We start from the raw sequence: 23943 nt of genomic DNA on the forward strand, positions 1-23943 counted from the left end.
GTTCACGTGTGCATTCTGGTGGAGAGTGTGCTCCACTAGAATGTGGGTGTTAGGAGTGAAAAATGAATGTCTGTGTCCATATTTAATTATAGGCGTGCATTTATGCATCTATGTGTGTGTATGTTTGTGCATGATAGCCTCGGTCCAGATGTGCTCTACACAAAAAGACCAATCGCATTTAGAAGACTCTAATTTTCCTCGTGCATGCCAGCGATTGTGCAAAGCTGTCAGTGGTGGAGGGATCCCAGTCGCAATAGTAAACACACCCTTACATACAAATTCATAAGTCAAATAAATATTTTATGCTTTGGTTCATTATATTGCTACTCCAAAGCCATGACAGTAATCATCAGCTTCTATTAAGTTTGTCTTGAAACAAAATCCATTCACTGAACAGAATCAACCCCGGATCATAATTAAGGCTCTCATTAGGGTTGCACCACCTGATCATTCAACAGTGCTCTTAACAGCTGACTACAAGAAGCATAAACAAGGAGATCAATCAGTACTGCATAATTTTTCTGAGAGGGGAAACACACCAAATGTCAGCAGATCAATACAGGAGAAGGAGCAAATAATGAACTTGCTTTGGATTACAAAGGTGGGGTCAAGATTTAGAGGCATTTCTGAAAATGGTTTTAATCACAAGGCTGGCAAAGCGCTCTGCTTTGTGGAGTTTAGTAATCCTGAAGAAAGGTGATGCTGGGGAATGGCTCTTCATCATTTTGATCTTGGGCTTAGGCTAATGACAGATTTTGGAAAGCCTTGTTTCCCACTAACAGCAGCATCACACACTTGGTTAATGCTGCAGGCTAATCGCAGTATCGATATTATTGACAGAGGCTATACTTAGTTTGATCCCTGTCAGAAGCCTCTAAGCTTCCAGTCTTCAGTCTGGCCGCTTGCCTATCAGATGTGTGAGTAAGATGATAAGTGTAACCCCTAGCGTTCATCAAGTGCACGGAGATGTGGCAGAATGAAAGGAAGGTGGGGGAAAAAACTTACCCCGAGGATGACAGTGTCTTCTCCTTGAAATATTGGGATGAACTTATCTCCGCGGATAATTTCGGACTGGTTCAGTGGACGAAATCGACATAACACCTTGATATTGCATTCACCGTTCGCATCGGCCATTGTGAAAATAAAATTTGTGGTTTAGCTTCCAAAGAGATAAAGAGGAGTTTAAAAACAAAAATAATAGCCTGATTTAAAAAAAAAAAAAAAAAAGCCCCTGTGCAACCTTTTCTCCTAAAGCACCTGCACGCAAACTGGAACCACCGGATATAGCCACATGCAAAGCGAGACTGGCAGGCGAAGCATTTGGAGTTTGGGGTTGCAAAATATTAAAAGAAATGTAAAATAAAAGCAAAACAGAAGCAGCTCCTGGGTGTTTACTAAATTGCCCTCAAATCAAAGCTGAGCTGCATCTCGGCGGCGGAGAACATATGGAGAGTTGTAAATGGGGAGTAGAGTCCAAACTGGTCCGGTCGGTCTGGATAGGCTGCAGGCTTCTCAGAGGCATGCCTTGCATCACTGTCAGCCCTGCTCTCTCACTGTGGGCGGGGCGTGGTAGCGACTCAAATCCTCTCTCATCAGCACCGCGGGCAGAGGGACCGAGGAGCAGGGAGGAGCGCTCCAACTCTGTCATATATACATGAATTAGCCTCCGTGGAAACTTCTTCAATGTTTCAGATGCAGCAGCTGTTGCAAAAGCACGAAGTATTTCTGGCATTTACGGAGGCATTTCTGAAAACAGTAGTTTGTAAGGAGCGGGTCTAGGGCTGCACCAGTCTGGTCGTCATGGCAATGCTGTTTTGCATAAGAGGGTAGTCATGTGGGAACTAGAGGGTTCGTAATTTCCCCCCAGAGGCTTTCCAGTCTTAAGCAGTGCACTGTGAAGTTAATGAGAAGCCTTTGACACAAAACAAAAAGTCAGAATGATCAGATTCGCATATATCAGTAAACGGGTGAGATGTTATTTTGGGGGGAGTTACCGCAGTGCACGTGTCTTGTATCAGACCCCGATTGGTAAATGGACATGTCTTTCAAACTCCGTGCCTTCAGGCTTGCAACAGACGTTTTTGGTATGCTTATTAAAATTCATGAAAATCGAAACAACCCAGACATCATCATCAGAGGTTTTTTTTTTTTAAAGATTTCTATAAGATATTCAAGAGCTAAGCGGGAATGTATACAGCTGTCTTAGCAAGCCAATTACCCCTCATGATGAGTGAGCATCTTTCTGTGTGCATTAATTTCTTAAAGTCGGCTATACCGACTGCACTTGTAAAGGAGCATCCACTGCATATGCACTGTAAATGAGTTAGTTACATATTGTGAAATGTACATAAGTATATGACGTAAATTATAAATATTATTTTCAAACATGTCGATTTGAGCAGAAGAATATTGCACATCAGGGTTATTCATAAGTTGTTGACAGATCGACCACAGCAAGTATTACAGCTTTTAGGGAGAAGCTGCAACGACATAATATAAGATGTGTGTTTATAATTTAATAACATGTAGGGGGAAAACACGACAACTTTGTTCTTTTCCTGATCGTGAATCATCCTATTAATCGAGGCGTGTTGATCGAGGATCTTTGAACCCATTGATCAAGTTGTTCTTAAAAACAAATACCAAAAAACAACTCTTTGGCGCCATCATGTGACGGCATTATGTTACAACACAGTTACATGTTTTATTTAAAACTAATAAAAAAATGTTATTGAAGAATTTAAGATAATGCATGCGACAGCTAATATCGCGTTTAATAGGAAAATAAAATAAAAAGACCAAAGCCTTATTGAGTCTTATTGGATAAAAGGCGCGCATGCGTGAAAGCGGTGTTCGTTTTCGGGTATGATTGTTTTATTGTCTTCGGTAAGCCGGCGAACTCTTTTCAATTGACGCAGCAGTCGCACGACAGTCCACCTGCCGGTGCCTGTACACAAATCAAGGGCACACGCCGTCACATCAAGCTAGTGACCACATCGGCTTGGAAAGCTCCGCCAGCTGGGAGACTGCTGGCTCATCCATCGTTAGCTTTTGTCATAGTCAGACTCTATCCAGCGATAATTTGCACGTTTCATTACATTCTGTTGTGATTCGTTGGTCTTCTTTTTTCCCTCCCGGTGACCATGGCTGATCCCAAATACGCAAATTTGCCAGGAATTGTAAGTGGCTAACGCTAGCAGACAGATACTGCTAACTGGCAGTGCTATCTCCAGGCTTTGACAGCTAAGTTAGCTAACATCTCTGCCGTTTATTTCGTTGTCTGCTTTTTGTTTTCACTCACCGCGCAGCTGGCATTTACAGTTGTAATCCCGTAGTTGCTTTATTTTTCAGCTAATTCCCCGAGTTGTGCTACGGAACACCAGAAGCAAGGGTTAGGAGATAGTTGTTGTTGAATGGGCCGGGGCGTTGGCCAGGCAAGCTGTAATAACCGGGATGTCTAACTGTTCCTTATTTTGTTTATCTAATTGTTTGCACAGGCGTTTAACGAGCCGGACGTGTATGAAACCGGTGACCTTCCTGAGGATGACCAGGCTCAGTTTGAGTCGGTAAGTGGGCGCCTTTTCCCCCCAAGTTCCCTGTTCTTTAATTTTCTGCACATTCAGCTAACTAGCTAACAAGTGTTTACACGTAGGTTTATGATTGACAGTACGGAATAACAGCTTCTCACTTTTACTGTATAAATTACATGGCAAAGGGCGGATATGTCAGCGGTACTATGCATGTAAATAATCTGTCCCTGTGCCTTTCCTGTCCTTACCAACTCTGCAGGGCGAGTGAAATACTATTTGTAAGACGTGTACAAATACCCCGTTGTTGATGCTCTTGTTTAAAATATAGAGTTGAAGTAGTGAACTTTGTTCATATTTTATACAATACATACAGCTGACTTCCACACATTGTCCCTGTTATGTATGTTTCTTTTTTAAATTATTTTAATATGTTGACAGAACTAAGGCACAAGTGCATAATAAAAACAAAAATGTCAGTAGAAGCATTTTAAAATTGGATTCAGACACTTCAAGCATATCAGCAAACCAAACATTCAGGCACTGCCGTTGTCTTAGAAATCTCTTTTGCTGTCATCAATAGTGATCGAACTCTTGTGACTGCAAGAGTTCAGGCTTGTTTATCAGGACAGCTCTTGGTGAGCTGGTCTGACTTTGGTTTTAACCATGTCTGGGCTATTTTTTCAGACCAGCTGAGAGAATGCTAATTGGCATTTTCCTTCCATGTTTTCATGTTTGCTCTTCCTATTCCCTTGCCCTTGTTTTGACTCTTCCCCCACCCTCCTGGGACCCTAGTTTGTACAAGTAAGACTGGCTCAATTTTTCTCTCAGTGAGCTTAATGCTTTTTTTTAATGCATGTTTTTGTTTTTTTAAATTCCCATAGTCACTATTTCTGCCTTTAATGATTGGAATGATATGAGAAATAGATCAGCGACTCTCTTTGTGCAGTGTAATTCAACCCTTTTTGATTGTTGTGAAGTGGAAGGAATTGATTCTTTTCCTCCTATTCTTGCTGCTCTTTTAAAAATTTCTAAGGGATAATGGTGTTGGTGGTTATTCAGCAGAACTGATTTACTCTTTCATGCTTTGACAAAGCAGTGAGGGTTCAATTGTGTGCCTGTGTGAGCGTGAAGCTTTCGGCAGAATAAATGTGTTTATTTGTTCTAGGGATTTCTCTTTTTAACCTGCTGTCATGTTCTAATAATTGCTTCTTGGCTAACTCCACTGTTCTGACTAACTGGACATTTTAACGGCCTCTTTACAATGCGTGATAACTTCTTACAGGTTCATTGAGCAAAATGGATATAAAAGAAAGTCACTCACAGTCTGCAGTAGACCTTTTAAATGATCAATAATGAGACTCGTGAATGCCTATTGAGAATAGTTTTTTGTGCTTTACATAAAATAAGCAGAAATATGTCAAGTGCGCGTTCCACCTATGTTGTTCTCATGTTGTAGTAATGTAGCCAGACAAAAATGAAGCTTTGGAAATGGCTCTAGCATTGTGTGCTCCACAAAAGTGGTTTCTTAGCCATAGCTCCATAAGCTTGTTTTTGTTCTGTCACCATCCTTTTTGGTTACCTTAGGCAAAAACAATGTGGTTGTGTTGGCCACTGGTTTATACATAATTTCACCTAGGGGTGCAGCAAATTAGCATCTGTACTAATACTGACTAATGGAATGTATGCGGCATGTAACACAGATCAACATTGAGATGACTGCTTCTTTGCTGCTGTCATTATAAAATTCTTCCCTTTTTGGCAAACTACATACTAATTGTGTAGTGCCATAGCCAGCTTCCAAGAAAAATCTGTTGAATTAGGTAATCTCCAATTTGATGCTATATTTTTTTTTCTGATGAATTGATTTGCAGACTTTAGTTGAACTAAAACATTGTAAATCACACACTGTACTGGGGCTCTAACTTTGATATAGTTCACCATGTGCTTTGTTTTAGGTTAGCAGATTCATTTAGGATAAACTGCATGTGACTAACTAAGAACTTACTCCAGTTTAATGAGCTGAGGATACATGCATTTGGGGGTTTGACTTGTTTTAGACATCCTCACCCTCCATTCTGAATCATAATTAATGTTTTGAAACACCAGGCTCTTCATTACTATAAAAGGTATCATGAGGGAGAGAAACTTGGTGGTATTAAAGGACCACATTATCACGGTGAATTGGGAAAGACGGAAAGAACTCTGAGACCATCATAAACTGTCTGAGCAAAGTGTCTCCAGGGTGTTTGGCAGCTACTCTCAGAACACTGCTTTCTTTCTTATCTTTCCCCGACCTTGGCCAACTGTTCCTGTTGTGTGCATGGCATGTGATAACCACATTAATCTGTGTTGTCTCTCTCTCTCTCTCCCCCCTATTTTTTTTTCTCTCCCTCTGCTCTTCCGTTATTTTCTCTAACTCTTTGGAAACCCAAGGAGCTGGTAAGAGCCTGACTAACTCTCCTCTTCCTCCTCCTCCTCCATCATGTCATATGTGTAACTTGTCTAAGGTTTTGTCTCTTTTTATCCTGATGTTTGTGAGCCCACTCATAGCACCTTTGTGTTTGTGTCAGCACTGTTTTAATTCGACCCATTGCATGTGGTTCATCATAATTGATCACTAAAAAGTTTTGATCAAATGATCCATGGTATTTCCAATCACTAATCAAAACCTGTCATTTAGAAAAGAAAGTGTTAGTTACTTCCAGCTGTGGTTCTGCCTTTTCCATTCACTCCACATCGTTTTATCATAGTAAACCTGTAGCACACGGATGACATATTTGTTTGTAAAGATGACACTACAACCAGTCTTTGCTGAAACTATGAATGATCTTGAAATTATCTGGTTGTGTAAAAGCTGGACCAAATAATGGATGTGAAACTCTTGCAGATTCTGATGATTCATGGTTAAAATGGGTTTTAATTTCTATGGGTGTCTGGACTTGGTTGACAATAATACACATAATTCATGATCTTACCGTATGTTTTGGACCATAAGGCACACCAGATTATAAGGCGCATTAAGCGAAACAAAACTGTCAGATATGTCAAACTTTACTCAACGCATTCTTCTTCCTTACTCCACTTCCGTACCATTGATTCATTAATGTTGAATTCTCTGGCAGCTGCTCTATTCCCATGTTGTTGCAGTATGTTAATGATTAACCTCTCATTGCGGTTGATGGATTATCTCAGTTGTTCTACTGACTGAAGTTTGGTCCGTTTACAGCATCCTGCCATGCGACTGCATTTGTCCCTAACCATCGGGAACCCTCACGTTAGCTTTTATCGAGTGGAAAAAAGTTAGCATTAGCACAACACCCATAGCTGTGTCGCTAGCAATCACGTAGCACATCATTATCTACCAGCTAGTCCAACTTCAGTAACCCTACAAAAGTCACTGCTGTTTAGTTTTCTGTCTTCATTTATGTTGGAAGTGATAGCAGAGCTGTACGTTTGAATTTTTTCAGAAATCTCTCAGTCAGAACATGCTATATGTTTAGGTTGAAACTAGCAAGCTAACTTCCTGCTAACGTCTAACTCCATTAAATTTAATAAATTCTGTTTTCATGGATGCCTGGATGTTAAACTTAATTGTTACACCTGATAAAGCAACAACGCTGATCAGTTTATTAAAGATTAAAGAATTTCAACAGTTTTAACTCTCAGTGATGCCGCAGTGTTCGTTTGACTGTTGTACCTGAAGCGGACACAGTTTTGGACCCAGATTTCTCCTCGAGGCTCCTGACTACAGTAGCCGTAATGCTCAGACAATCCATTAAGTGTTGCAGCTTCGTAGCTGTCGTACTAAAACATTTTTTGACCGATTTTTGAGCGCCGTGTACCACATAAAATCGTTTCGAGCTCAGTAAGCACAACCAGAATTCATACATAAGGCTCACTGGTTTATAAGGCGCACTGTCGATTTTTGAGAAAATTAAAGGATTTTAAGTGTGCCTTATAGTGCGGAAAATACGGTAATCATATTTTTGGGCAGTGATCAGACCAAGGTTTCCTGTCCAAATTTACCAACCTTTCAATGTATTTTAAGTGTACCTGGGGCTTTGAGTCTTTTGGCTCACTGATTCAGTACGGCTAATATAACTGTGTGAGTTTGTTGATGTTCAGCTGACTTTATTTCCTGGTTTTTCAATGGCAGGAGGAGCTTTGCAGTGACAGCGTGGAGAGGATTGTGGTCAACCCCAATGCTGCTTATGACAAGTTCAAAGACAAGCATGTCAGCACCAAGGGACTTGGTCAGTTTCTCACTTTTAATTTAATAACGACGTATTAAGTTGAATAACAAAATATGTGGTGGTATACCACATCATTGCATTAGGTCACATGTTTCTTTGTTACATTTTACATCCACTGTGTCTGTCAAATGCACCAATTTACTCCTGAGTTGAGTTACAAATTATAACATCCATGTGTTTTAAGAAAGTATTTATCCTTTATTAAAATGAAATTATATATTTGTGGCTGGTATTAAAAATGTACAGACTTGACTGGAAATTAGTGAATTATCGTGTCACATTTGTAGACAAAAAACAAAGTGTTACTTTAGTCTGTTGCTAACATATCTACCTCGTTAAGGTACAGAATGAAGAAGAGCTGCTTTGGCTTCAGTTAGTTAAGAGATTATTAATTGGTTCATTGAATTAAAGCCTATAAAGTTAACATATTGCTAAAATTGGCAAAAGTAATAAAAAAAGAAAAGTAAATGACACACATTCCTTTGCTTTGTCATTTATTCTCAGTGCTTCTTTGGCTGCCCTGTCTTTAAAATTTTCATCTGCTGTCATTTGTATTTAATTGTTGTATAAGATAAATTTCTTCTTTAGTGTAAAGAAAACAAACATCAATAAATACATGTAAAACAAATTAAAATATTTTATTCCTTCAGTTTGTGCTATAACAAATAGATTTGCATTCTTAGAAACATCAGTTTCAGCTTTTAATGTCGTGTTTGTCACTTTCTCTCTCAACACATTTGTCCTTTCTTTTTCCAGACTTTTCAGACAGAATCAGTAAAAGCAGAAGAGTTGGCTATGAGTCAGGAGAATTTGAGATTGTGAGTATATTCTGTTCAGCAGAAGAACATTACTTTGTTCTCACAAAAAGACCTTTTTATTTTGTTCACTCTTGTGTTTGTCATTTCTGATAAAAGTCAGAGAGCATGTGATGCTAGTGGTGTGATCATTTCTCTCAGCTCTTTTGTATATTGAGTAATATTCATTCAGTTTCTCTGCTCTGTGGCTTAGCTTGGAGAGGGCTGTGGAGTGAAGGAGACGCCTCAGCAGAAGTATCAGCGCCTAGTGAATGAGATCCAGGAACTCACGCAGGAGGTGGACACCATCCAGGTAACCTGCAAGCAACAGACGTGTACACACGTCCAAAAGAGCGTGTGAGGGATGATCATTCTTCTACCTGTATTTTAATGTTAGTAGCCTTCCTCCACATTGCTCATAGATCATTTAGTATTGCATTTATTGAAGGGAAGATCAACCATTGAGTTGGAACAATTTCAGCAAATCTAATCCAAAGCCTAATCTGATGAATACCTGAGTGTTAGTGAGAAGAGGGTTCATCTTAAAATGGCATAGCAGGTTGGCTAAACTGGCTGGTGCTACCAAGGCAAAGACTAGTGAGCTTCCTGAAAGCCTGCCTCAGGTATGCTTTTATCAACACCTGACTAGGTGTGGCCAATTAGCACCAGCTGAACACACTGAGGAGATTAGGGGCTGCAGAGGGGCGTAACAATGCACTAAAGCTAAAGCACACTGTGAAAATTTGCTAGATTACAACCAACAATGTTGATTAACAAAGTTTCCTTCCTGTCATCGTGCAAGAAATGGCTCACCCTCAAATTTAAATTTTATTTGTCGCACACACAACCATACATATTCATACATAAGGCACACGGGATTATAAGGGGCACTGTCGATTTTCAGAAAAATCAAAGGTTTGATTTTAAGTGTGCCGTATTTTCCAAACAACACGGTAATAACGACGGCCCGCTAGCATGCTCTACCAAAAATAGTGCTTTGTTGTGTATCTGACGGACGAAAGCTAAACCAGTTCCACACCAGTGAAGTTGCAGCATTTCTACAAACCAGTTCTGGTTCATCTGTTTCATTTAACGATCCACTTTCGCTCTACTCATTCTGCGTCGCCGCCATGTGTACATGTAAACATAGGCACTGCGCATGCGCGTTTTACCCATATTCTATCACAATATGTCATTTTCCTATCGTTGCCCAAAATTACACCGGTATTACCGGTATGATATAGCCCAGCCCTAGTCCATCATAATCTTCCTAGCTTTGGTCTTGCACCGCTTGGTGTAGATGGACAGCAGGTCAGGAAGCTCTGATCGAATGATGCGTTCGGCTGAGCGCACCACTCTTTGCAGATCTTGTCTGTCCTGCTTGGTGCTGTTCCCAAACTAGGTGCAGATGTTTCCCATCAAGACGCTCTCGATGGTGCAGGAGTAAAAGTTCTTGAGCACCCTCAGCAGCAGGTGGAAGTCTCTAAGTCTTCTGAGGAAGAAGAGACACTGGTGGGCTTTCTTAACCAGAGTGTTAATGTGGCAGGACCATGACAGGTCCTGAGTGATGTGGACACCCAGATACCGTAAACTATCCACTCTCTCCACTGGCGTGCCACTGATGATGAGGGGCTTATAATTCCTCGCCTGCTTTGTAGTGAAGTCCACGATCAGCTCCTTAGTCTTGCTGACATTTAGGAGGGGGTTAATTTCCTGTCACCAGGTCTCCAGGTTCATAATCTCCTCCAGGTAGGCCTTCTCGATGTTGTCAGAGATCAGGCCCACAACAACAGTGTCGTCAGCAAACTTGACAATGGAGACAGACAGGGGAGGCGGCGTGTGTTTAATGGTGAACAACAACTGGTGCAACAGTGCGAACGTTGTTCCTCTCACACGCTCCTGCACACCAAATCTGGAACTACTGTCCATCATGTGTCGTCCTTTTTATCTACCTCGGGAATTTACATCGGTCATTGTAAGTGCCGTTTATATTCCACCACAAGCGGACACGGTCACCGCCTTATGCGAGCTGCATGAGGCACTCACACAGCACCAGACACAACACCGGGACGCTGCGCTTATTGTGAGGGGGGACTTTAATAGCGCCAACCTCAAACGCGCAGCGCCGAACTTTTATCAACACATCACCTGCCCCACCAGGGGTGAAAGGACACTGGACCACTGCTACACTACGGTCAAGGACGGCTACAAGGCACAATCCTGCCCTCCGTTTGGCAAATCTGATCACGCCGCCATCTTCCTCATGCCAAAATATAAACAAAGGCTGAAACAGGAAGTTCCGGTTCAGAGGAAGGTCGCGCGCTGGACGGATCAATCGGTGGCCGCGTTACATGACGCACTCGATGACGCAGACTGGGGCATGTTCAGAAACAGCTCCGACGATGACGTCAACGTGTTTACGGAAGCGGTTGTGGGATTCATCGGGAAACTAGCGGATGATACCGTGGAGACAAAGACTATCACAACGTTTCCCAACCAGAAGCCGTGGGTGGATAAAACCATCCGCAACGCTCTGAGATCCCGCACCGCTGCCTACAACACGGGACTCATGACGGGGGACATGGACCCGTACAAAGCCGCGTCATATAACGTGCGGAGGGCGGTGAAAGAGGCGAAGCAGCGCTACGGGAGGAAACTAGAGTCACAACTCCAACAGAGTGACTCTAGGAGCCTGTGGCGGGGACTAAGGACAATAACGGACTATAAAGCACCAACAACCGGTATGACGAACGCGGCCGTGACTCTGGCAGACGAGCTGAACACTTTCTATGCTCGCTTCGAGGCTGCAGCTAAGGTCAAATTCAAATTTTATTTGTCACGTACACAGTCATACACAGTACGATATGTAGTGAAATGCTTGGACAACTGCTCGTGACCTAAAGAAAACAAAAAAGGAAAAGGCTATGAATAAGAAAGGAAATAAATATGAAAAATTAAAAAGGGTAAATTTAACTAAGAAGGAATAAAATATAAATTAAGGTTAAAAATGAAATAACTGTACAACACAAATTAGAATGAAGGGTAATTTAACTGGGAAGAATAAGATAAAGATAAATATATAAATTAAAGTTGAAAATAAAATAACTGTACAACAAAATACACAATATAGAACTATATAAGAATGTATGAAGAAATCTAAATATAAATAAATATATACACAATAACAGCAGCTGTACAAGTATTAACCGGAAATGAAGAATATAGTGACCAGTGTTGTGCAAAAAAACAATGTGTGCAAAAACAATGTCCAGAAAGTCCAGTGTGTGTGTAAGAACCATATGTGTGGGTCAGTACTGTGTGGTGGTGTGATTGAGAGACCGTATCGCCTGCGGGAAGAAGCTCCTCCTCAGTCTCTCTGTGTTGGTCTTCAGGGAGCGGAATCGCTTTCCTGACCTCAACAGAGAGAACAGTCTGTTGTTGGGATGGCTGAGGTCCTTCACGATCTTCCTGGCCTTGGTCCAGCACCGCCTGCTGTAGATTGAGTGCAGGTCAGGGAGCTCGGAGCGGATGGTGCGCTCAGCTGACCGCACAACCCTCTGTAGAGCTCGTCTGTCCTGCATGGTGCTGTTCCCGAACCAGGTTAAGATGTTTCCCGCCAGGATGCTCTCTATGGTGCACGAGTAAAAGTTCCTGAGCACCTTGGAGGGCAGTTGGAAGTCTCTCAAGCGGCTGAGGTGGTAGAGACGCTGTCGGGTAGGGCTGGGCGATATGACCCAAAATTCATATCTCGATATTTTTTAGCTGGATGGCGATATAAGATATATATCTCGATTTTTTTTTTTTTTTTTTTTTTTAAAGCCATAAGTTAAGAACAAAAAGAGAGTTCTTAGTCACACTGTGTCCCAGATGTCACACGGGCACTTTTATTTACATACAGCGTAGATATTACTCAAAAATAAATTATCAGCATATATTAAATAATCATGGTCCATAAATAAAAGAAAACAATGTTGTTTTTGTGCATAACAAAAAGCTCACAATTGTGCAGTCAAAATGTAAACTAATAGACGCTGAGCATAATAACAAAGAGACAGATTTCACAGCTGCACCACGTCTCTGAACAGGTGCCATTTGTGGTCCTTATACACACACAGTACGTATCACTCCGCGAGGCTCCTCCTCTGTAGCCGTAATTCTCCGACAATCCATCCAGCGGTGCAGCTCCGTAGCTTAGCAAAGTCATATTAAAACATTTTTTGACAGATTGCTGAGCGCTGTGTACCACATAAAATCGGTTCGCGGTCAGTAAGCACAACCAGAATTCATACATAAGGCGCACTGTCGATTTTTGAGAAAAGGAAAGGATTTTAGGCCGTGCAGCCCCTCTGGGCTGCATGTCGTTAGCGCGGTTAGCTCGCTAACACGTTGACGCCATCCAGCCCCACGCACGGTAACTCGCTAACGGAGATTTTCCGCTTTCATCTTGTCATTGCCTGCAGGTGAAGCTATGGGGGAGTTGTGTTCAGTGCAGGAGAGGCGAGGCCGAGTAACGTTGCGTAGAGACAAAAGTGGACGAAAGAGAGGCAAACCTGCGGCTCCACAAGTATAATTATAACGTAACATAGACTATATCGATATAAACGATATTGTCACATCTTATATCTCGTATGAAAATATATCGATATTTTTAAAAAACTCGATATATCGCCCAGCCCTACTGTCGGGCCTTTTTCACCACGGTGTTGATGTGACAGGACCATGACAGGTCCTGCGTGATGTGAACTCCGAGGTATTTGAAGCTGTCCACTCTCTCCACTGGGCACTCGTTGATGACGGGGGTCTGGTAGTTCCTCTCCTGCTTAGTGCTGAAGTCCACTATTAGCTCCTTTGTCTTACTGACGTTTAGAAGGAGGTTGTTCCTCTGGCACCAGTTCTCCAGATTCCTAATCTCCTTCAGGTAGGCCGTCTTGTTGTTATCAGAGATCAGGCCCACCACGACGGTGTCGTCAGCAAACTTGATGATGGTGGTGGAGCTGGTAGTGGCCACACAGTCATATGTGTACAAAGAGTACAGCAGGGGGCTCAGAACACACCCCTGGGGGGCTCCAGTGCTGAGAGTGGTGGAGGCTGAGACATGTCCGCCCATCCTTACTGCCTGTGGTCTGCCAGTTAGGAAGTTGGAGATCCACTGACACATAGATGAGCTGAGTCCCAGATGCTCCAGCTTGGTGGTGAGTGTGGAGGGAATTATGGTGTTAAATGCAGAGCTGTAGTCTATGAAGAGCATTTTAACATAATTCCCCCTTCTAGTGTCCAAGTGAGTGAGTGATGTGTGGAGGAGATGAGAGATGGCATCGTCTGTGGAACGATTTGGACGGTAAGCGAACTGTAGTGGGTCCAGTGTGTCTGGTAGTGAAGAAATGATGAAGTCTCTGACCAGGCGTTCAAAGCACTTCATCACTACTGAGGTGAGGGCTACAGGGCGATAGTCATTGAGAGAAGCAGGGTGGGGTTTCTTCGGGACAGGAACAATGATGGACTCTTTGAAGCATGTGGGGATCACCGACTGAGATAAAGAGATGTTGAATATCTCAGTGAACACAGGAGCTAGCTGGTATGCGCAGTCTCTTAGGATACGACCTGGGATGCTGTCTGGTCCTGCTGCTCTCTGGTGTTCACTCTTTTGAAGGCTCTCCTTACTTCATGCTCGGAGATGACGAGCACGTTTCCGGTGCTGGCAGTATCTTCCTGTCTACAGCCGTTAGCGCCGCTAACACTAGCATTGTTGGAGACCAGAGGAACAACCTCCTTCTAAACGTCAGTAAGACAAAGGAGCTGATAGTGGACTTCAGCACTAAGCAGGAGAGGAACTACCAGACCCCCGTCATCAACGAGTGCCCAGTGGAGAGAGTGGACAGCTTCAAATACCTCGGAGTTCACATCACGCAGGACCTGTCATGGTCCTGTCACATCAACACCGTGGTGAAAAAGGCCCGACAGCGTCTCTACCACCTCAGCCGCTTGAGAGACTTCCAACTGCCCTCCAAGGTGCTCAGGAACTTTTACTCGTGCACCATAGAGAGCATCCTGGCGGGAAACATCTTAACCTGGTTCGGGAACAGCACCATGCAGGACAGACGAGCTCTACAGAGGGTTGTGCGGTCAGCTGAGCGCACCATCCGCTCCGAGCTCCCTGACCTGCACTCAATCTACAGCAGGCGGTGCTGGACCAAGGCCAGGAAGATCGTGAAGGACCTCAGCCATCCCAACAACAGACTGTTCTCTCTGCTGAGGTCAGGAAAGCGATTCCGCTCCCTGAAGACCAACACAGAGAGACTGAGGAGGAGCTTCTTCCCGCAGGCGATACGGTCTCTCAATCACACCACCACACAGTACTGACCCACACATATGGTTCTTACACACACACTGGACTTTCTGGACATTGTTTTTGCACACATTGTTTTTTTGCACAACACTGGTCACTATATTCTTCATTTCCGGTTAATACTTGTACAGCTGCTGTTATTGTGTATATATTTATTTATATTTAGATTTCTTCATACATTCTTATATAGTTCTATATTGTGTATTTTGTTGTACAGTTATTTTATTTTCAACTTTAATTTATATATTTTATCTTATTCCTTCCCAGTTAAATTACCCTTCATTCTAATTTGTGTTGTACAGTTATTTCATTTTTAACCTTAATTTATATTTTATTCCTTCTTAGTTAAATTTACCCTTTTTAATTTTTCATATTTATTTCCTATCTTATTCATAGCCTTTTCCTTTTTTGTTCTCTTTAGGTCACGAGCAGTTGTCCAAGCATTTCACTACATATCGTACTGTGTATGACTGTGTACGTGGCAAATAAAATTTGAATTTGAATTTGACAACTGTTCATGCTCATTGCAGTAAATGTTTCTGTATTGTTCACATTAAGTTTTATTTGCAATTCTGTATTTTTGATTGGTTAGCGAGCAATATGGTCTAGAAGTAGATCCATATGCCTTTATTTACAAAAGCTAATCCAAAAATATTATATGATCAAATAATAATGCAAAAATATTAGTGTTTGATACTGCACTACACACAGATTGTATTACCTGGCATCAAAGATGTATGTGTTTCTCTGCGTCCAGGCTGCCACAAAGGAAAGTAATGCAGAGGAGCGCCTCACTCCAGTGGTGCTGGCCCAGCAGGCAGCCCAGCTCAAACAGCAGCTGGTTTCAGCCCATCTCGACTCACTGCTTGGACCACAGGCACACATCAACCTGGCTGACCCAGATGGCGCACTGGCCAGGTGAGTTGGCTGGAGTTAACAAGACAATGAAGCACAAACGAGGGCAAGCACCTGGAACCTGAAACTTAACACCACAGTCTGTTAGATCGTGCCAGCACTGATCTGAGAAACTGAAATGCTTGGGAAGAAAGAGGGTGCTCTGGAGAAATGGAGAGAATAAGAGTGATTGATATGGGAATTGGATTTTCCAAGCTTTAACCAGATATAATGAGATGGAGTAGTAAGGAAATAAGATTAATTGTACACATAAATGTTGCTGATCTCAAAGGGCATAGCTACCAGGAGCACAACACAACTAAGTGACAGATGATTGAGGGAGGGAAATTAACTAAAAGAACACAGAAATCTTTGAAAAATGCCAGCGCCCAACTGAGCATAAGCAAAGGAAGCCGTGGGCTTAAAAGGGGAAAACACAAATGAGAGAAAGTGAGGAAAACACCTTCACAAACCTTCACTTGCAGTTAATAACACTGACTTAAAGGATTGAGAGGGAGGGAGGACCACACTCATGGCAGCACATGGGGTTGGTAACAATGGTGAACATATTATCCCTTTGTGTCTTTCTTCCCTTCTCATAGGCGTCTGCTCACCCAGCTGGAAGCCGCTAAGGGCAGCCGTGGCAGCTCTGCAGGAGACTGCAAGCCGACAGCATTAACTAAGGGCCCAGATGGAGTGGTACTCTACGAGTTACACAGCAGACCAGAGCAGGAGAAATTTAATGAGTCTGCCAAGGTAAAGAGGAAAGAGAGGTGGATAAATGTCTGTGATGAATGCACACATAAAATGAGGCTGTATGGTCTCCTCGGCCTGCTTTGTTTCTGTTCTTCTGAGTGGAATGTCAGAATACTAGATGGCAATAAGCAGGACAAAAGGAGGAAGGCATACATGTGGGTGTTTGTGTGTCTCTTGTGGGATGCTTGTTGTCACTGCCAGCCATGTGTTGCCCTGTTCCGTCTCTGTAGATGGCGGAAGTGGAGAAGCGTCTAGCTGAGCTGGAGATGGCTGTTGGCTCAGGATCAGACAAGCAGGTACACACACAGTCCCGCTGTCTCTCTCTCTCTCTCAAACACACACACACACACACATTGTCTTCATGGGTCTTTGCTCTCATTCGCACTAATTCTGTGTGCCTGTCTCTATGTCACACTCACAACAGAATTTTCTTGCTTCTGTTTTCAAGTAAAATAAAATATTCCACTTGATTTATGTAAATTCAAGCGGTGGCTTTGTTGTTTCTTGTTAAAATGCATTTTTCCCTCTTCACATTTACTTTATAGGGACCTCTGAGTGCTGGTGCTCAAGGAACCAGTTTGATGGTAAGAACACACTGTGTAGTTTGTCTCTCTATTCAAAACTCTGGGTATCTGATGTGCAGCCAGAGAACTGGGTCATACTTCAAAGGTGACATCAGTTCCTTCAAGTTTGTTTATTGCTGCTGTGCCAGTAGGAGGAACAAAAACCTAAAGTTTTGTGCTTGATCTTATATATAAACTTGTCCTCCTTTGTATCAGGACACCATAGAGCTCCTGCAGGCAAGGGTCAGTGCTCTGGACTCTGCTACTCTGGATCAAGTGGAGGCAAGACTGCAGGTGATTACTCCCCGTACAGCATTACAGCACAGTGTTAGGAGGAGGCAGCCTTTCCATATGAAGTGACAAGACAGTTGCATCTTGATTACATTCGTACATCAGTTTTTTTTCCTAGATGCATTTTGGTTTGAAAGGGTAGTGGGTTTTGGTTTTTGTATATATTTTGCTCTCTTTTGAGTTTCATCCATTGCGTTTAGTACAGAAGCAGGCCTGGATGTGTCAGTTGGAGGGGCATCTGGACTGTAGCTTTTGTATCTAACAAAAACTAAAAAACATTTTGCTTTTCTGCAAGAACTCATCCCATTTCTCTATAGCAGTTATTCATAAAATCAAGAGCGCTGCAGCCCACTTAAAAACTATAAAATCCAACCGGAATTTAAATTTGTCTTAAATCTTCAGTCTAATCAAAATATAGCAGAAAATTATGTATTTCTTTGAAAATTGTATTTAAAAAAAATAGCAACAAATGGTTGGCTTTAAATTCCTAATGCTAATCCGGTCATATGCATATTGTTAAGGCCAGTGTAGCCCACCTGCCACTGGGACACAAACTTCAATACAAGAGCATTCAGTTTTTGCCCAGAATAAAGAGTAATATCACAAACTAACCACCGCCTAGCACCAGTTTTCATTCAGTTTTTATGTAATTAAATTAATATAAATATGTAACTGTACATACTTGTAAGTAATTTCAAAATGCGGCCCAGCTGCAGTTCCTTTGTGGCCCAAAAAGTCACTCTGAGGATGTCTTTAGGTCACTGCTTGCTTTTTAAGAACAACATATACCTGAAACCTAAGGAGAACGTTCAGAATAGAGCGTATTACACAAAGCTTAGGTCGGTCCAGCTTTGAGTCGGTGCTTTTATAGTTTGTGCCTTAATGTTTGGCTACTTTGTTGCTCAGCTGATAAATATCTTTAGTTTTAAAATATGCCACAGTGACCATGATGTTGGGTTACTTGTGACATAGTTTGCAGTGAAACACTAGTTGCCCCTGAGTGGTACCTCTTGCAAAATTAGAATAGATTACCGTATACGTATAATGTGTTTTTTCTCTCCTGCAGAGTGTCCTCGGGAAGATGAATGAGATTGCTAAACACAAGGCAGCGATTGAAGACGCTGAAACACAAAACAAGGTTAGTGACCCCTGACCACCTTCAGTATCGAATAAAGGCTGTAATAATTGCAGATCTGTTTCTTTACAACTTCCAGGCTCAAACTGACCGCATGTGATTTGTCTACTTTGAGGCTGTTTCAGTAAATGTTTCTTCTGGACAGACATTTGCAATCATTAGAGCTGAAATGTTTTCATCAGTGTTAAGGTTCTCGTTCCAATAAGTGTATATTTACAAAAGTCTGGTAACAAGTGGGAAGAATATTGTTTATACAATTTCAGCTTAATGCTGATATTTCAAACTGCCCACATTCATTGCCAAACATTCATAAGAGCCAAACCAAAGTGTAATTGAATAGTTTGTTTTTAGTTTGTTCTTTCTAAATAATGAATCGATTCAGGATCTGACTAACAGATTTATCTTTAACTAACAGTATATATCTTTCTACGTAGCACTCATAGCACTCATAATTCTTATTCTCATGTATATATCTCATGTATATCTCATGCACATATCTTTCTTTCTACATAGCACTTTAATTCTTATTGTCTGCACTGAAGCACCGCAGCAATTTCCTAATGTTGTAAACCTCAACATCTGGCAATAAACCCATTCTGATTCTGATTTCATGCATTCACGTGTTGTATATGTAGTTGACCAGCAGAGGGCAGGCTATGCTAATTATATAATTTCTATGAATAACGGTATAAATGGTTGGTTTGTGTTAGGTATATTGGTGTTTTAGAAAAATATTGTATTTGACCATCTGACAGCTTCTATAAAAATCATTAAATGTGTTTTGGTTTTTTTTTTTATCTGCCAGGTGTCAAAGTTGTATGATGTGGTGCAGAAGTGGGATGCCATGTCCACTTCCATACCTCAGGTGGTGCAGAGGCTCGTTGCTGTGAAGGAGCTCCATGAGCAAGGTAACACGCAGGAACTGAAACTGCTCCGTCCATTCACACAAAACCATGAAATGCAGAAGGTGCTGAGGTGTTTCAGGGGTGTAGGAGCTTATTAAAACTCTAACATTAGATGAATGTACTTGGTTAGTGTGTGCCAGTAATTGGCCAGTATTGTAATAATGTTGCTCTTGGGGCAAATTTCCCCCCGGTAAGGATCACAATGGAAACATGGATAATTTATGTGCTCTTCCTTTATGTAAGGGGAGACGAACCTTGAAATGACACCCATGAGAGTTCAAGGAGAGAATGTATGTAGGTTAGCGGGGATGGGATGTGGCGTTAAAGGCTGAAAATATGTTGGGTGTTGCCACAGAACATAACAGGGTGTGAACCCAGATCACGTTCCAGGCAGCATATGTGTTGGAGAGTAACATTTGCATCCACTGTGGAAACGTCTGAGAGCGAGACATAAGATGAAACTAAGGGAAAACGGGATTCAAATAGATAATGGAATTAGCCTAAACCGTGCCGTTCTATTATAACAAAGGGCAAAAAATCACTGAGAGGGGAGACTCAAAATGGTAACGGAATTAAACTAAATCTTGCAATACTGCTAAACACCCCCTTGGGGTAACAGAGATGCATGATATTATATATATCACATTATCATCTTTTTATTATTTAGCACATGAAAGCGGAACCTTGGCATTAATAGATTATATTGATAATTCAGTTCTGAGAGCTGAAGGAGGTCATTTATCATCCAGCCTCTCTCTGCACCGATCTGTCACACATTGCAGCTTCTTTGCTCGACAGAGCTTAGCTGCACCTTTTTTCTTCTGATCTTTCTTTACCAATAAAGGAAAACTTGAAAAAGAAAATACTTAGTTTAATCTTTCAAGCTGCCGTTCATCACTGTTAGATTAGGTTTGCATCAATTCCTTTGCCCTTCTCCTTCAGCTGACAACAAAGACATTTCATTTTTTAGCAGATGTTTTGAATTTAAGGATTACTTACTTCCTGTCCTTTATCTAATTCTCCCTTTTCACTTCAACCCTCTATCTCGCAGCCATGCAGTTTGGCCAGCTGCTGACACACCTGGATACCACTCAGCAGATGATCAACAACTCCCTGAAGGACAATAATACCCTGCTAACACAGGTGAGAAGTTCATAGACCTGTTGAACAATTGTAGCAACATAAATAATTTCTAAGCGCTGCAGGGAGAGTAGAACTCAGCAGTTTTATCCACTTAAACGGTCAGCTTGAATGAGCCACTGCAGCCATGGTAAACTTGGCACTGGCCAGCAGAAATGTGTCACAGTTCGATATAAAAAGACGCCAGCAGTTATACAGTTGCTGTCGTTTTATAGAAACGAACGTTTCTGCAGTAATTGGTAGAAACTTTGTGAACCACTTTTTCACAATAGCAGATGAAAATGTTAGATTTGGTGTGAAAGAAAAACTTGACATGTTCAAACACTTGGCCGTAACCTCTTTGTATGTGTAGTGAATGAGTGGAAAAAGTGTCCTCTAATACCCTTCAGAGTGCACAGCCGAGGCAGCTTTTCACAGCTAGAAGTAACAATCTAACAAACTACAGCTTCCCATTACGAGGACAGAAGCTCTGTAAAGCCTCTCAGGCAATAATCAGTCTGTGCTTTCACAGTTCAAGGCTTCTGGCAGGAGGGACCAACCAGTGCCTCAATCCAGTAAAATGTATTTTGTTTTTCTTTACAATGTTTTGGTGTCACAGAGGCTAGTTAAGTCTGACATTTCAGTTTCTTATCAACACTGAAATGTTTGTTTTTGGTTTTTGTGTAGCCTTCTGAAACAATATTGTCTAATAATAATTGTCATCAGTGAAGGTTGGGCGATCGGACGAATATATCGACCAATCGACGATAGGCTGAGTCTTTCACCGATCATTTTTACAAGAGCAATGTTATGTATTTATTTGCCCATGAGTGAGTTTGCTAATAATGTTGGTTGAAGTTAAGAGAAGCAGTCAATAGAAGAAATAATAGCAGTGTTTTAACAGCTCCCTCTTCCAGCTGCAAACAAATGCAGCGATTCATTTACTCAAACTCATAACAGAAAGAAAGATGGTAGCCCATGTTCAGAAAAAACAAAAACATTTTATTTAGATTAAAAAAAAAAAAAAAAAAAAACCAAAACGGTGGGGAGGGAAACAAAGAGAAACTGTCTTCTTTTTTTTCCACTCTAACCGTGTTTACAGGCCGTTCCAGTGTTTGTCTTACACACTAAACCAAGCAACAAATCCAAAATTAAACAAAAAGTAAGTTAAAAATCAAAATGTCTCTTCCAGCGAACACATATAAATAAATGACTAATCCAAAAAGTAGCTATATTAATTCTGAACCAAACAAGAAAAGAATGTAAAATATTACATTGCTCCGCCCATCAAAAAGTCACCTGCGTGAATATATCATGTATCGTCTATTGGAAAATTTTTACATATCGCCCAACCTTATCATCAGTAGCACTTTTCCTACATGACTCAGGTATATGAATGTTTAACAGGGCTGCACCTGATTGGTATTTTGTTTGAATTATGGCAAAGGTTTCCATATTTAAGCACCTTCCTTTCTTTTCTCTTACCGATTATTTAGCTTTTTCCTTACATCCTCTCTCCCCGTCCCATCAGTCTCTCGCACGCACTTCTGGAGTTAGCATTCTCTCTAATTCTTCTTCTTTTTTTACCAGGTTCAGCAAACGATGAAGGAAAATCTTGTGGCTATAGAGGAGAACTTTGCTGCACTAGACCAGAGGATGAAGAAGCTTTCAAAATAAACGGTGGCAGAGTTTTAGAGACCGGGTTGTTTTTATAATTATTAGATTAGAAAATTCTACCATTCCTTTTGGACCTTCATGCGATTTTTGGTAAAATGAAATGGATGAAAAGAAAAACGGTGTAAAGCGGTGTAGAAATAAAGATCTATTGTCCTAAGTTGTTGTAGCTGAAGCACGTATGTGCGAGCATCAGGGCCGTGTCACCGAAGGACAGCTTGTAAATATGCCTGTGTACCTTATTGTTTCTTCACGCTCAGTCGCTTGTAACTATATTATTATGACTGAGACAGCAGACACCACAGACAAACTTTTAATCTGCTTTGTCATTGCCTACAAGTTCACTGTATTGTTCATCTGTGGTCATGGAAACTGATCAATAAAACAAAGTGCTGTAAGGCCCGCCTCCTTTCATTCCTTTTATTTTTTAAACATGTAATTATTGACCTAGCTTCCTGTCTGAAAAACTAAGTTTTGTGAAATACTGATGATCAAATGTTTTCCACCCTTTAAACAAAAAGATCCTGGTCATCAGTAATTAGCTGTTGGTGTTATGCTTTTAATAAGAAGCTGTAGGAGACTCACAGATGGCTAATTGAATTCTAAACTGACCTGTCAAAATAAAGTCTTCATTTGTGGTTGTGCTCAATATGTATGACCACTGGGTGGCAGCATAGCATCAAGCCCAAACAGAATCCTAGGACGAGGCCAAATAAACCCATAAAAGCAGATTAGTCACCCACTTTGACATATTTGTTTCTAATTAAGCTTCCCATATTTTATTACACATACCCCAACTCTGATTTTTAGGTCTAGACTCTAAATCCACCCTCATTCTGTGGCCTGTAACTCTGTTTGTCTCCTGCTTTTCTCTGTTTGTTGTTGTCGTCAGCATGTCTCTGCTTGCTGCTTCTAATTTTCATATTCATATAAGTATGTATGTATAAATGTACATGCTTTGTACAGCACCGAAAGCTGTGTAAATGGGATTTATAGAAATACATTCTACTTGCTCACGTTTACTTTCTAATTTCGTAAATCGTAACTTGATATTTTTAACTAGTTGGGGTTAAGCTGGTGGGGGAAAAAAGGAAAAAAACTTAAGAGTTATTTAACACAAAACCGTGTTTCATTACAAATCGTTATGTTATTTGACCTTTACTTCATGTCCCTCCCTGTCTCTCATAGCATTCTGCTTGTCATAACAGGGCAGTATTACAAAACTTCACAGGACAGTTATTTTAAAAAAAAATTAAAAGGTTAAGTATTGTAGAAACTGTTGCACTAGAATAAAGGCAAACAGCAAAGTTAAAGCAGGAACAGAAAGCACCCAGTCGAGTAGAAACCTAAATGTAAAAGGATTATTTCTTGCCTTTTGACAAGTAAAAACAGGAGCCACTAAATGAATTTAAGGTCAGTCTCAAATCCATCTAGTAGTTGTGCGTGTGTAAAAAGCATTTATTCAAAAAGCTGGCTCCTGTCTGAAGTCAAGTGATGGGATTAGTGACAAAGGCCGACAGATAGCATACAGCAGGGCGAGGATCAGGTGCTTGTGGTGAGTCATTCAGATACATCAGCCCCTGCGAGTTAGGTAACAGCGAGCCTCTCGCAAGTGGATTAATAGTTTACTGAGCTACGAACATTGCCCCAAAAGAAACACGCAGCCAGAAGTTAGGTTTCATG

The 23943-nt window shown here is 41.4% G+C and overlaps 2 protein-coding genes across 7 annotated transcripts in view; one reads left to right on the forward strand and one right to left on the reverse strand.

Annotated features, from left to right (window-relative positions):
* The window catches only part of kif5ab (kinesin family member 5A, b), a 72571-nt gene extending 70869 nt beyond the window's left edge, over nucleotides 1–1702 (reverse strand). For 2 of the 5 annotated variants that reach the window (XM_026166767.1, XM_026166766.1), the window contains exon 1: nucleotides 1006–1701. In XM_026166767.1, coding sequence (XP_026022552.1) covers nucleotides 1006–1134 — 129 coding nt within the window. In that variant the 5' untranslated portion in view covers nucleotides 1135–1701. Of the gene's footprint in view, nucleotides 1–1005 lie in introns of all 5 variants that reach the window. The other 3 variants (XM_026166765.1, XM_026166764.1, XM_026166768.1) reach the window with 2 other exon arrangements.
* Nucleotides 1703–2868: 1166 nt separating this feature from the next.
* Nucleotides 2869–22659, forward strand: dctn2 (dynactin 2 (p50)). 2 transcript variants are annotated; one of them, XM_026166770.1, is made up of 15 exons: nucleotides 2869–3179; nucleotides 3498–3566; nucleotides 5964–5969; nucleotides 7687–7783; nucleotides 8540–8601; nucleotides 8792–8890; nucleotides 15681–15841; nucleotides 16420–16573; nucleotides 16804–16869; nucleotides 17119–17157; nucleotides 17353–17430; nucleotides 18494–18565; nucleotides 19368–19470; nucleotides 20519–20610; nucleotides 22177–22659. In XM_026166770.1, the coding sequence occupies exons 1-15, from the start codon at nucleotides 3144–3146 to the stop codon at nucleotides 22261–22263; spliced, it is 1221 nt and encodes a 406-aa protein (XP_026022555.1). In that variant the 5' UTR covers nucleotides 2869–3143; the 3' UTR covers nucleotides 22264–22659. The 2 variants fall into 2 exon arrangements, with proteins under 2 accessions (XP_026022555.1, XP_026022556.1); XM_026166771.1 differs by lacking the exon at nucleotides 5964–5969.
* The last annotated feature ends 1284 nt before the right edge of the window (nucleotides 22660–23943 follow it).

The sequence above is a fragment of the Astatotilapia calliptera genome, chromosome 5, assembly GCF_900246225.1.
Source record: "Astatotilapia calliptera chromosome 5, fAstCal1.2, whole genome shotgun sequence".
Lineage (NCBI taxonomy): Eukaryota > Metazoa > Chordata > Actinopteri > Cichliformes > Cichlidae > Astatotilapia > Astatotilapia calliptera.